This window comes from Lygodium microphyllum, chromosome 13, assembly GCF_053477565.2.
Source record: "Lygodium microphyllum isolate KBCC chromosome 13, Lygodium_microphyllum_v1.1.10, whole genome shotgun sequence".
Lineage (NCBI taxonomy): Eukaryota > Viridiplantae > Streptophyta > Polypodiopsida > Schizaeales > Lygodiaceae > Lygodium > Lygodium microphyllum.
Window position 1 is genome coordinate 45,105,352 of NC_141147.1, and position 14,772 is coordinate 45,120,123.

The following is a 14,772-nucleotide window of genomic DNA, read 5'->3' on the forward strand; positions in this document are numbered from 1 at the left end:
GAGTCTGCCCACATGAAGGTCGCAAATAGGCAACGCCAACGAAAAAAGGAGTCATGTGCCGTGAGGCACCATTGTCCAGAATCCACTCTCGAGCCTGGGGAGCTATCATCGCAGCATCAGAAGTTGTCGGTGTAGAGTCCTCAATGACTGCTAAGTGTAGAAAAGCAGCTGATGAGGATGCAGCCACCGCTCCAGAGTCCTTCGTGTCCTTCTTGGTATCCTTCTTGTCTTTGTCGGGACAATCCTTCTTCCAATGACCGGTCTTACCACAAATATGGCAAGTTGATTCCTTCTCCTTGTCCTTCTTGGATTTGTTGTCCTTCTTTTTTTGGTCCTTCCTCTTCTTTTGAGAGGCTTGACGAGCCAATGCCTCCAAATGGAAGCATTCTGTCCCTTCAATTGTTCCTCCTGGTCCAAGACCATAGGAACCAACTCTTCCCATCGAAGAGTCGACTCCCGCCCTGAAGCAATAAGAGCAGAATAAAAAGTACCGAATCGTGGCGGCAACTGGGATAGTAAAGTGATCGCCATGTCTTCAGAGGAAATAGACTTCCCCGCATTTTGAACCTACATCTGAAGCTGCCGAAGCTTATTGATGTGTTCCTGAAGCGAAGAAGACTTATTCACGGACAAAGTCCGCATCTGCACCTCCAAAGAAACCCTCTTCATCAAGGTCATCCGGTTGTACATCTGGTCGAGCTCCAGCCATATCTCACAAGCCACCGCCAAGTGCTCGATGTGAGCTATCACGGCTGTGGTGCGAGACAGAAACAAAAAAGATCAAATCTTGGCATTCAGTTTGTCCCAATGAGACTGAGCCTTGGTCAACTCCGCACGAGCATTGGAAGAGAGTTTGGACTCATCCCTCACCAAGAGCCTGTTAATCTCCTCCATCACCAGTTCCGCCGAATCATAAGACTCTAAAATAGCCAACATCATCACTCGCCAAATGCGATAATTGTCACCATCAAACTTTTGATCCGTTGGAAGAGCCAGTAGGACAGGCACCTTTCTGTCCATGATCGCCTGAAACTCCAAATCAGTCTCTGTAGACATGTTAACATGCAATACTTGCACAAACGCAAAAGCAACCCCCTCTGACTGTGAAAACGCAGCCTTCTAGGACTGATTCCTCCGTTGCCCAAACCTTCTTCACCTGCCGGAGGCGATGAAAAGGTAAAATCTGCAATGGAAGGCCTCAAACGCAGCCTTCCTCACCTTTGAATAGCAATAACCTGCAGCAAATTCACCGATTAGACTCCTTTCCCGCACACCCACGCTCGCTTCAGCCTTGATCCGATGCGCAGCCCTCCCGCTCGCCCTCGAAACCTGGAAACGCAGCCTTGTGTCGCGATGAAATCTCACTCTTCAGATAGGTTCAACCCTCAGTCAGTCCATCTTCACCGCCCTGATACCATGTCAGAGTGCAGTGATGCAGAAGCGTAGGACAAAGACTGAGAGAGAGTGAACACAGAGAGAAGAGAGAGAGAGAGAGAGAAAAGGAAACAGTGTAAACGCAGAAAATCTGCGGTACTGCAGTAAATCTGGCCGACTGTACCAGTGCCACATGGCATCCTGTTGTACTGCTGACGTGTCCTGCCGTAATGCTGACGTGGAACCTTCTGTCCACCAACTGTCCAAGAAATGACTGTCTAACACATACCACCCTAATCAAGACAAAAGTGTACTTGTTATGCATGAACCATCACAGTTCTATGAGCAAACAATGGTTTTGTGCACATCATTGAGTCTTCCGTTGTATAGCACGTTGACACTTTGATACCAATGAAACATCCACCTAGGATCTAACATCTGCAAAAGACACAACACAAGCTATATCCATGAACATATGGGTAATGGACATCAGACTCACCTCCGAGTCATGGAACCAAATGGGCTCCCCCGAAGCCTAGGAGCTAGCAGCACATCAAGTCACAAACATGTCCCAAGAGCAAGCATCCCATACCACCAACCCACATGGTCCTCATGTGCGGAAGCATAAACCTATGAGACAAGATTCCAAGAGTGGCGATCACATGCACAATGAATGTGTACACTAAGGCTTGGAGTCCTGTAAGTAGGACTTGGTTGCCCTAACTGCGAAGGGCCCTTAGTACATTCACACTAAGTCACTTCATGAACATTGTGCCCAACGTTACTAACGCCCATCCAGATGTCCAAGGATATAACATTACCCTACATCCCAAAGTGCCTCCCTCAAGACTGCAAGGAGTGCTCTCTCTGTTGGCAAAACTCCAAGAAGAAGAGTCCAAGGCAATGCCAATCTAGGAAGTCCATCACCCTAGATAGCAATCCAAATACTTCTTGGAATAGGCCATAGAAGCACCATCTAATCTCGCAGTATACTGGACACCTGCATGTGTAGTGCTCCATAGTCTGCATAACCACAGCCAAAGTTTCAACCAAGGCTCCTGAAACTATGTGCACGCACTAGTTCTCTGTGGCTCCTGATGCACCATATCCTCAAGCCAACATGTCCTCTACTACTATCCTCATACTGAATCTCATTCCTGTAAAAGTAACCCCCAAATAGACATCTCTCTAGAACTGCTCCACTATCTCCCCACCCTATGAGACAGCGATCTTCCAATCCATTCACTGGAGGTGTAAAATACCATAACCTTGGTCTTCCCAAGATTGATCATAAGGCCTTTGTCTTGGTAGAAGACAAGCACATCTAGGTGTCACTCCAACCCTTCTAGGGTGTTTGAGAGGAGCATAATATCCTTAGCATATAGCAGTAAAGATATCAATACTCCCCCAATGAATATAATCAGATATTCCATCAATGTAAGTCTAAAAGAGCATGTGAGAGTGTGCACTTCACCCCAACAGTGCTAATGATTCCCCTTGGCATCCCTCTTGGAGCTTAAACCCATCAAGTGGACTGACTCTTACAATGCCAACACACTCTCAAATAGGGACCTCAGGGCCCAGGCTCCTATGGCTCTCTGCATCAGCCTGGCTCGTGGCACAGTATCAAATGCTCCACAAAAATCCACAAAGCAACAAAAGATCTGCCTCTTAATGTGCTCTATCCTCCTCATAATAACTTAACAGTGTGAGGATGCAGTCAAAGTATAATACCCCCTCTTCAACCACACCTGTCCACATGCCCAACAATAGTGCATCTTGACCACTTGATCACCTCATGTTTGTCAAAATTCATAAAGCTTGGGTAGCATGTGACCAACCATGATTGGTCCTATAGTTATTTGGAACCATAGGATGTCCATCTTTAAGGATTCGTACTACAGTATTAGCTGACTGAAATCTGTCAATGGCATCCCAAAGAATGTCTGTAGCCTCCTGAATTTCCACCACAGCCTGCTGTAAGTGTGCTACTTTTCTAGAGTAATCCCGTCAAAAATGAAAACATGCAAGCCCTTAATGGTTGCCTTCCATGGCATTAGGGAAGCTACAATCGGTGAGTGCTTGCATGTTGTCCTCTCCTGATCTGTCTGTATCCATCGAATGAGGCAGCATATTCACAGCATCTAACAGACTATCAATCAAACTACCTTTGAAAAGTTCCTTATTGTCAGTCCTGGCATTGTCCTGTGTGTATCCTTCACATGGATCTCTGAAGTTTGCATGTCTTCTGCCTAATGACTCTTTGACGCTCAACCCACTTGGAGGTACTCATTATCTGCCATAAACCCTTCCACTGAAGTCAAGCTTCTGGAAACTTCACCCTCCTCCATGGTTTCCTGAAGCATTCAACCTTATCGCCTATATCAAACCAACTCTAATGAAAGAGCCTTTGTACGGCATTGACACTGACAAAAGAGGAAGCCAACACAAAGTTTATTTTTCCTAACGACATGTTCTATAAGGCAGAGTCGTTACCATGTCACGCATCAGTCCTTGGCCACGCCAATGCGCTAAAGGTGGAACAAGTAGCCTTCCTGGTGGTGCTATCAAGAAATTGTTAGTGTCGAAAGTAAAAGCTGACCGCGCAAGAAACTTCCCAATAACACCAGGATTATCAAGATGGGCATTACCAGATCTGGATGTCTTTAATCCAAATGCTGTTGAAACTGTTTTCTTTGAAACAGGTACTATTGGAGGAGGAAGTGGTGGTGGCAACATCTGGAATTTAAAACCAAGCTCTTTACTGTCATAACAAATCAAAATACACATGATTGAAATTCAGATGTTACTACAGAAAACCCCACAAATTAGGGGTTCTATCTATACAAATAAACATCTTTGCAATGTGAATTCTGAAGCAACCTTAGCCCTTTTTTTTCTTGCATCATTTGTCCAGCTGTCACCTTTGACTGAACATAATTGTCTCTTGTTTGTCATCAAATTCTCATCGCTCTTTGACAATGGTCCAGCTTGTTTGACAGCTGAAGATTCCTTCATATCAGAAGGCTGCACCTGATGCCAAACTTGAAGGTCACAGTCAAATAGAACAAAGCAATAGCATTCAGTATGTCAAACCAAGAAAAGGAAAGAAAATTAACTCATCATGCATCGAACTGTTTACTAATATTCAAACTCCTCCAGTATAATCAAGTTGTAAAATCAGTTCTTCGACAACTTCATCTCCAATATGGATCATACCATCATGTAGCTTGAGCTTAGCAGTTTCACATTTTCGACGCCTAGATTCAAACTTGCAGGACACCATGTTTTCACAAACCAAGGCCGACTGAAGCTAGGTTCAGAGACACAAAAGCCAACTACTAATGCTCTATACAACCCACTTCTAGACACCGGACAGGGATGTGATTGAGATGATGTACAATTTCAGACCACTGACAATAGATCCAGAGAAATACAGCTCATTTCATTGCATGTCAATATTTTCACCGGCAGCACCAACAAATAAACTTTCCTAAGACAATTAGCAGTTTTTCCACCATCAAATGGCAAAAATATATTTGCATTGTCTCTATGATAACCAAGGCTCTAGTTTTGGACATAAGATTTCACCGAATACAGAAAGCATTCTTTACCTTGTTTTTGGTTGAATATTGCCCTGACATCAGGAAGCACTTCTTGACCTGTTTTGAGTTCACCTTCTTTCGAGTGCATGTTTCTTCATTTTTCTTTTCCCTCCTGTCTTCTCTAGATAAGCCCATGATAGGAGCAGCTGCTTCAGATCCTACACCAGTCTGCACAGGCTCTATTTCATCTTTACCGGCTTAGAATAAACTAAGACGATGTTCTTTTCTAACATTAAAAGTTGCATTCACAGCTAGAGAAGGTGCAACAAGCCTCAAAAGATCAAAGCAAGCAAGCTCACTGCATGATTAGCTGACTTTCTCCTGAACCTTGTAAAACAAGATAATTTAACCTGATTTTTGGCATGTTTTAGGGCTGAAATGCCCGTTTTGGTATATTCATGCTTTTCCTCCAGAAGCACGGGAGAGGCATTGTCCACCTTTTCCAATGGCAAATCATGTGAAGGTACAGATTCACCATCTCCAGTTGCAAGTTCACTACATACAGAGGGTAGTCAGAAGTGTGAGGCATTGAGTACAAGCATAAGAATAACTTGCAAAACAACATGTACCAGTCTCTCTCTCTCTTTTGGGTCATTGTAGAGCTTTTCTCAGCAGCAAGGGAAAATCATTCCAGTACCATCATGAAAATCATTTCAGTACCATCAACATACCTATTGTTGACTAGAAATCTGCTCTCTCTATATTTTCCTGCAGAACTTTCTGAGTGGACGCAGACATCAGCTTCATGTGAAGTGGTATTCACATTAAGAACCTGCATGCACTTCACATCCTCAGACATTTACACATCTTCAGGAAGTGAATTTATTCAACCAGAAGCACATGTAGCAGAATGTCTAAAACTTGTATTGACTCCTTTGTCTCCACACTTACACTATCTGCAACCACATTGACCTCAAATCCTGGTTCTAACATTTTCTCTTTTGATGCAGAAGGAGCTTGCTCTTTTGCAGGGACACCAGACTTATCCTGGAATGACACAAACAATCAAGACAGCAGCCAAAAACAACACATGAAAGAGACTCCAGGTAATCACAAATATAACACAATCACTATCATAAACGAAATGATTTCTTTATACTATTAAGTATGATTGCTTTGTCTTGTTACACCTTATCTCCCCATCAACAACAAGCTCCAAACCCTTTCATTGGCATATGCATAACCTACAGCAGGAAAAAAATTAACAGACAACTTACATGACCTAAGAATGCAAAAGTGGGAACTCTACAGAAACAGAAGTTGATCCTAGACTGACTTGAGGTCATGAAGACCACAGTCATGTCTTTTAGCCATGATGGATCTCACTTTGCCTATACACGCTAAATTCACTCCCAAGTTCCAACTCTTCTTTTCTTCAACTCCTGGCCAGGGTCATCATTATTTGTCCTGGAAGGGCCGTGCATGCTCCATGACCAAATTCGACGCACCTTGATCACCATTATTACTTGCAGTAGATGATAGAAGTTAGCTGACACAGGTAGATATCCTAAGTCCTAAATTCATCTTCATTTTCACACCTACCGGATCATTTATGCCCTGCATTCAAGGCTGATTTTAATTGAAAAGGTATATAAATTTATCACCCAAATTGAGACACTCTTCCCTAGCCTAAAGATTTCTCAATAAACTCAATCCACAATTTCCCTCATCCTAATATATCCCTTGATTTACATTTTCTCCCCCATTAAAGATTCAAAAACAACCCAGATTAAACCATTCCACTAAGATTTCATGTACATCCTGAGCTTATCTTACCTTGAGTATTTCCCCCAAAATTCCCTATACATCATTCAACGTATTCACGAAAGTTTTTCTTAAAGTGTGTCACTTCATTAACCTATCTCAAATTGAGACATGACTTTTGTACCTATGACACTTCGTCAATTCTCTTGTGGTGCATAGTTGCCAAGGGTTTCTGAAAAGAGAGGTATGAAACAGGTTTCATAGGTTTCATAGGTTGCATATGAGTTTCCTAAAACATTAGAAGCAGGTTTCATTCGAGATGGAAGAAACTATCATGAGATTATGCGTATAGAGTATGACTCGTATAATGTAATTTATCATAATTCATGATCCTATACAATGCAAACGCAGATTCAACATATACATGCATCGTGGTCCATTATTCCCGACAATATTAGCTTTAATCATAGAAGAAGCCATCAATATATACATGCATCATCGACAACAACTCAAGAAAGCTTCTTGCAATCAATGTCAATGTCCATGTCAGTGTGTCAACTAAATCCATGACAAATGTTGATTACAAAAGTTTCAAATGCGTGATTTAAGCTAGGTCCTTTTTGAAAATTTAAAATGGGTATTTCCTAGGTTTCTAAAATGCCCAAGTATGAAACAAGTTTCCTGGTGACTATGTTGTGGTGGCATTTCTTCTAGATACAGTTTGAATCATTTCTAATTATTTCACCCTTTGAGACTCAAACCTATGCTTCATGCACAATATAAATGTACTAACATTGAGCATTCAAGAAGACACTCTCTCAGAGCATTGCTGGATGTAAGGACATCATGTCCACTTCTAGGCCTATTTGTAAGCCATGTTATCAAACATACAAAGATGTAAGGAAACCTGCACTAATCAATACGTGGTTTGAACCAGGCCCCACAAGAAATTGGACTTATTACATCAAAGTTCCAAGTAGTTACTCAACTAAGACAGGACTAAGTATACCCGCTTAGATTGAACAACATTCTTGTGCCTACAATTCCAAAGAATTCAAAAAGGGTTGTAAGTTTCCTTCGCTCCTTTTTGTGGTGTTTTGTTTCTTAAATTGTTTGTATGTAATCTAAACTTCTGAGCCTTCTGTTAAGCTTAATGCAATTCACCTCATCAATAATTCTTTGTAAAATGGAGCATTAAAAAATCCACAAATATTACATGCTTTCTATTATTCCTTTTTGCTAAAGCTGTTCACAATTTCTCTGTAAGAGAAGCAATGATCCCTCACAGGAAAACACACCAAGTACAAATCCACTCACCAGTTTTGTCATTTCAAGGCTCTCCTCTTCACCCTGTGAAGCCAAGTCTTTAGCAATCTGATTTGCATGGACTCTTGAAGTTTCTAGATCTCTTGTAGACAGCTCATCTGCATGGTTAACCAAAGAGGCTTCATTTCTGAACGAAATTGTAGGCTTCATATGATCCCTTTCTTTCAATGAGGATACAGCGTCCTTCTCCTGATGAGGACTCGCAGCTTCACCATGTTCTGCCATGGCACCTACGACTGACACCTCCATGGCAATTTTGTGTGCATCAAGTTCTAAAGTATTGCCGGAAACCGGTACTTCATTTACAGTATAAGCTTGGGCCTCCTGTCCACCAATTTCTTGGGCTTGAAACACACCCTCTCCTTTTAAACCTCTTTCTATGCTTATCTGAGATGTTGCTTCAGCACCACAGTGATCACAGCTTCTTGAGCAAATGCTTGCTCCACTGCCTCTTGTTGGCAGCCCAATTCCTAAAAGCAGCATCCATATATGTGGAAACCCTGAAAGGAACAATTGAGCTATCTGCCAAAAGCCATCATTTCTTGGTTAGTCCTCCCATTTCAACAATCATAGCAATCATAAAGTCCATAGTGAATTCAACAGCAATAAGTAATCATGTCAACACCTGGAGAGGGAAACCATTGGAGACAGTGGTGAAGTCATCAATCACACCAACTAGGTTCACCACAGCACCATCCTTTGCCACTAATTTACATTCTTCCAAGCGATCTACAATAGCTGCAGTCTGTATCTTTTGACCATCTCCTGCTCTGTGCAAAGAACCAAATACAACCACCAGTTAATGCCTTGGGAAAGTATCACACACACACACACACACGCACACGCACACACATATGAACATGTTCATATTGAAAACGTACATGTAAAGGTCACCAAGTAAAAACGACATTCAATGGGGCAGCTGCTTTATGATAATGTGCATTGACTTAGGCTCAAAGAGTCATAACAGTTCAACAATAACCTTTCTGCGATCAGAATCGCAATATTTTCTTGGGGTAGCCAATACTTCTGGCAAATAAATTCTACTGGGTGATATTGTTTTACATGCAGCTTATAGCAGGAGAAAAGGTGCAGCATTACTTGCCCCCCCCCCCAGAAGAAAAGACGGCATCAAATTATAGTCTGAGAATAGGGAAGTCATTCTCCTGCAACATTTTTTACAGTTTCAACAGAGACAATCACATGCAGGACACAGCTTTTTCTCTTCACTTGTGCGAGTAAACAAAATGTGCTAACAAACAGAACCTAAGCTATAAACACGGACATTATGACTGAGACTTCTCTTTTTCATTTTTAAAGGCCAATGAGTAAGTAGATGACAAATATGGAATCTTGGTACATAAAATTGATTATAGATGTTGTCATCCTCACAGATAAGAGAACTTATTTTCTGTTTGAAGGTTCATAAATGCATGCATGTTAAATGCTGGTACACAAATGAACTATGGGACTATCATTCATTGCAGAATCGCACGGTCTGCTTATAGGTTATAGATGATGCTGTGGATTGCGTTTGGCAGTACCAACTGCCATTCATGAAGCTGGTTGCTCATTTTTAAGGCTTCTTAAAGAGGACGACATGCCTTTCTGACATTATAGACCTCTTTCTATCCCTCAACTTAGTAGACTAAACATTAAGTCATTGAATATCCTTCTGAGAGGCAACATGTTGTCTGAGACTATGACTTCTTTCTATCCCTCAACATACTAGTCCAAACCTTGACTATCAAAAAATGCACAATTTCTTAGAAGTGAACCATGCTCCTTTGCTCGATCATTTTTCCAGAATATTTGGTATAATCACAGATCTTTCAAATAGATCAGGATCATTCTTGCTCTGTCCATTCAATACTATCAGAAGTACTTGATATGGTCTTGTTCATAGATTCATAGAATTGAAAAAGCTGATCATTGTCGGGATTGAATGTTTGAAGAGCCTTCCTGCTCTGGACATTTTGTACTGCAAACACAAAAATCTTAAACCCTGCTATGGTCAATCATTTGCTTTAGAGCAGCTTGTGTTAGAGATCATAGCCTGCCTTGGAGGGCAGCTGCACAGTCAGTCGGACTGTGCAGTCGGACTGCCACGTGGCAGTCCGACTGCCTGCAGCCCAGTCGGCTGCATTTAATGCAGCCGACTTATTCCAGGCTGCGCCCTATTTCTGGCACCCCAGTTCGTGTCAGTTTTCGGCTATAAATACCCGATGTTTCCAGCAGTCTGGCCACTCTTCTCTGTCGCAGATTACAGACCGGTGCCGTGCAGATTTCTGTCTCTGTTCACAGATTTCAGACAGCAGACAGTGCAGACTGCAGCAGACTTCGAGGTGGACAGCAGGTCGCATCGTCGAGGTGGAGACACGCAGTCCAGCGCACTGCGCCCGTGTATATCTTTGTATTCAGCATTCGTTATACAGCAGATCTTCATCGTCCACTGTCTCTTTCTCTCCCTTCTCTCTCTGCGTTCTCTCTCTCTCAGTCCTACGCTTTCGCACCGCTGCACTCTGACATGGTATCAGAGCAGTGTTGGCTGACTGAGCGCAGAATCAACCTGAAGTGGAGTTTCCATCGCGACACAAATTTGCATTTTTTGCGTTTAAGGGCAGACAGGAGGGCTGCGCCTTGGAACAAGGCTGAAACGAGTGTGGGCGCACAAGAAAGGAGTACAGGTGGTGGATTTGCTGCTGTTTACTGCTGTTTGACGCAGAGTAAGTTTGAGTTTTCAACCTAGAAGTGCAGGTTTTGCTTTTTCATCGCCTCCGGCGGGTGAAGAAGCTACGGGACGCGGAAGAGCCTTAGCAGGCTGAGTTTACCAAGTAAGAGGGGGCTGCTTTTGCGTTTGAGAAGGCATTGCAGGTGAAGATGTCTACAGAGATGGACTTGGAGTTCCAGGCGATTATGGACCGGAAGGTGCCTATCTTACCGGCTCTTCCTACAGATCAGAAGCTCGACGGCGACAACTACCGCATTTGGCGCGTTATGATGTTGGCCATCCTTGAGTCCTATGATTTGGCGGAGTTGGTACAGGAGGATATTGACCGGCCGTCGGTAAGAGATGAGTCCAAACTCTCTTCCGATGCTCGTGCGGAGTTGGCCAGGGCCCAATCTCATTGGGACAAACTGAATGCCAGGATTTGATCCTTTCTCTTTCTATCATGCACTACAGCCGTGATCGCTCACATCGAGCACTTGACGGTGGCTCGTGAGATATGGCTGGAGCTTGATCAAATGTACAATCGGATGACCCTGATGAAGAGGGTTTCTTTGGAGGTACAGATGCGGACTTTGTCCGTAAATAAGTCTTCTTCGCTAAGGGAACACATTAACAAGCTAAGGCAGCTACAGATGCAGGTTCAGAATGCGGGGAAGCCGATTTCCTCCGAAGACATGGTGATTACACTATTGTCCCAGTTGCTGCCACGATTCGGTACATTTTACTCTGCCCTTATTGCTTCGGGGCGAGAGTCTACTCTTCGCTAGGAAGAGTTGGTTCCTATGGTCTTGGACCAAGAGGAACAGTTAAAGGGACAAAATGCTTCCAAGACGGAGGCGTTGACAGGTCAAGCCTCTCAGAAGAAGGGGAAGGACCAAAAGAAGAAGAAGGGGGATAACAAGTCCAAGAAGGACAAGGAGAAGGACAAGGACAAAGAATCCACATGTCATATTTGTGGAAAGACTGGCCATTGGAAGAAGGATTGCCCTGACAAAGACACGAAGGACACCAAGAAGAAGGATACCAAGGATTCTGGAGCGGTGGCTGCACCCTCATCAGCTGCATTTCTACATCTAGTTGTCATTGAGGACGCTTCACCGAATGCTTCTGATGCTGCGACGACGGCTCTCCAAGCTCGAGAGTGGATTGTTGATAGTGGTGCCTCACGGCACATGACTCCTTCATCAGATGGTGTTGCCCAGCTGCGACCTTCGCGTGGGCAGGTTCTCATTGGAGACAGCTCTTCAGTTTCTATTGCAGGTCGGGGTAAGATGCAGCTTATTCCGGATGGACGAGGTGGCACCCATACCTCAGAGGTTTTGCATGTACCAGGATTAGGGTACCATCTCCTTTCAGTTCATAAGATTTGCTCCCTTGGTCTTTTGGTGGAGTTTGACAGTTCTACTGTGCGAGTCCTTGATCGTGGATCGAGGAAGGTTCTCTCATCCGGATATGAGGAGAACGGCATTTACAAACTGAAGTCTTCCACTGCCCTCTCTACTCTTCTTCTTACCTCGCAGTCACAGTCTGAGTTATGGCATGCTCGGTTTGGTCACCTGAACTATGACTATCTTCGGAGGGCGTCACGTGGACAGCTTGTTCGAGGGTTGCCGGATATAGTGGTGAGCCAGCAGCCATGTGTCTCCTGCATACGGGGGAAGCAGCATAGGGATGCCATTCCCCACACAGCTTCGCGGCGCTCTACTTCACCGATGGAGCTAGTATCTACGGATCTATGCGGCCCTATGAGGAATGAGTCCCTGCGTGGGAGCTCGTACTTCATGCTGATCGTGGATGACTACAACAGGATGACATGGGCCTATTTTTTGGCACTAAAGTCAGAAGCTTTCTCGCACTTCAAGGATTGGCTTCTCTTTGAGGAGAACCGATCAGGCCGGAAGTTGAAGACCTTGCGATCCGACAAGGGAGGTGAATTTGTGTCTAATGAGTTTGCTCGGTTTTGTGCAGATAGAGGAATTCACCAGGAGTTTGCCAATACCAATGCTCCTCAAGAAAATGGTATTCTAGAACGGAAGAACCGCAGTGTGATCGAGATGGCGCGCACCATGATGGAGCACCGACAGACCCCTCAGGTTCTGTGGGCCGAGGCTGTGGCCACTACAGTCCACATTCTTAATCAATCCCCTACTTCGGCCATGGAAGGGATGACTCCATTTGAGGCTTATTTTGGGACGAAGCCAGATGTTTCTTACTTTCGAGTCTTTGGGTGTGATGCCTATGTTCACATTCCCAAGGCTCACCGTGACAAATTTGAAGCGGCTTCCCGAAAACAGGTATTTGTTGGCTACAGCTCCCAGTCCCAAGGCTACCGACTGTATGATCCCGTCAAGCGGGATGTATATACTAGCCGTGATGTGCGGTTTGTGGAGGTTCCGGCTTCTTCAACGGGTGAGGAGCACCCCGTTCTTGGAGATCCAGGGGAGAGTTGGGCTCCTTCTACAGTTCCACTAGAGCCCGTGCCTTTTGATTATGATTCTGTTTCTGACACAGAGTCTACTGTTCCACTGGACCCTTCTGAGGAGTTACCACCAGTGGACATTCCAGAGTCTTCTACTGATGGAGAACGACGAGGGGAGGTTCGGCCTCCTCCTCGCTGGGCCCGTGACATACTCCGTGATTCAGGGATCGAGGGGGTTCCTGAGGAGTGGGGACCGCAGGATGGTCCGCGGCGGTCACGGAGGCACCAGGCGCATTCTTCGGAGCTTGTTTGCTCCAATTATTGTTTGATGTCCCGTGTTATGCAGGATCGAGAGCCCACCTCCGTGAAGAAGGCTTTACAGTCCGCCCCATGGAAGAAAGCTATGGAAGCTGAGTTGGAGGCTATTGAGAGGAATGGCACTTGGTCACTTGTGCCACGCCCCCCGAAGAAGAAGGTGATTGGAGTCAAGTGGGTCTTCAAGACCAAATATCTCAGTGCTGGTACTTTGGATAAGCACAAGGCTCGCCTTGTTGCTAAGGGTTTTGCCCAGCGCCCAGGGATTGACTGTCATGACACCTTTGCCCCCACAGCTCGTATGGCAACCATTAGAGCTGTTCTTGCTTTGGCTGGCCATAGGAGATGGCCTGTTTATCAGTTGGATGTGAAGTCGGCCTTCCTGAATGGTGATTTGAAGGAGGAGATCTACGTTGATCAGCCTCCTGGCTTTGGTTCTTCAGATGGGAAAGTCTACAGATTGAAGAAGGCCCTGTATGGCCTCAAGCAAGCCCCGCGAGCTTGGAACGAGAAGATTGATTCGTTCCTCCAGTCTCAGTTGGGATATCGGCGGTCCAAGGCCGATCCGCAGCTGTATGTTCACACTTCCGAGGATGGTTGTGTGCTGTTTGTATTATATGTTGATGATTTGATTGTCACAGGTGATGCTGCACAGCAGGTTCAGGAGACAAAGTCAGCTTTACATCGGACGTTCGAGATGACGGATTTGGGGCTACTCCATTCCTTTTTAGGCCATGAGATTTATCAGTCTCAGAGGGGGATCTTTCTCTCCCAACAGAGATATGTACAGGAGCTCTTGGTGTCTTTTGAGATGGAAGATTGTCGGGCCCTCTCTACTCCTATGGATCCGAACTGGAAGGCCACTTCCCATTCAGCTTCTCCTTTGACGGATGCGTCCCGCTATCGACAGTTGATAGGGTCTTTGATTTGGCTTCTCAACACGAGGGTTGATCTATGTTTTGTTGTTGGGCTCTTGGCAGGGTTCATGAGTGAACCTAAGACCGTGCATTGGCAGGCTGCTCAGAGGATACTTCGGTATCTGAGGGGGACGTCTGATTTAGGGATTCATTACTCCGCAGGGACAGATGGGTCAGATCTTGTACTTGCAGGTTGGAGCGACTCGGATTGGGCCGGTGACGTGGACCACAGGCGGTCTACTACAGGTTACTGCTTTACTTTGGGTGCAGGTGTTATTTCATGGAGTAGCAAGAAGCAGCCCACGGTAGCCCTTTCGTCTACTGAGGCGGAGTATCGGGCCGCGTCTTCCACCACATGCGAGGTTGTGTGGCTTCGGAGAT

The 14,772-nt window shown here is 44.8% G+C and overlaps 1 protein-coding gene across 1 annotated transcript in view; it reads right to left on the reverse strand.

The window, feature by feature from the left end:
* LOC148026577 (uncharacterized) overlaps positions 1-14,772 on the reverse strand; it is a 72,273-nt gene that overhangs the window by 34,275 nt on the left and 23,226 nt on the right. Inside the window, exons 4-12 of the mRNA XM_087691022.1 lie at positions 8,635-8,779; positions 8,001-8,531; positions 5,871-5,966; positions 5,651-5,751; positions 5,330-5,474; positions 4,989-5,147; positions 4,258-4,407; positions 4,026-4,113; positions 3,871-3,929 (exon numbers count right to left, since the gene is read on the reverse strand). Of these exons, the coding sequence (XP_087547148.1) occupies positions 3,871-3,929; positions 4,026-4,113; positions 4,258-4,407; positions 4,989-5,147; positions 5,330-5,474; positions 5,651-5,751; positions 5,871-5,966; positions 8,001-8,531; positions 8,635-8,779 (1,474 nt within the window). The remainder of the gene's footprint in view (positions 1-3,870; positions 3,930-4,025; positions 4,114-4,257; positions 4,408-4,988; positions 5,148-5,329; positions 5,475-5,650; positions 5,752-5,870; positions 5,967-8,000; positions 8,532-8,634; positions 8,780-14,772) is intronic.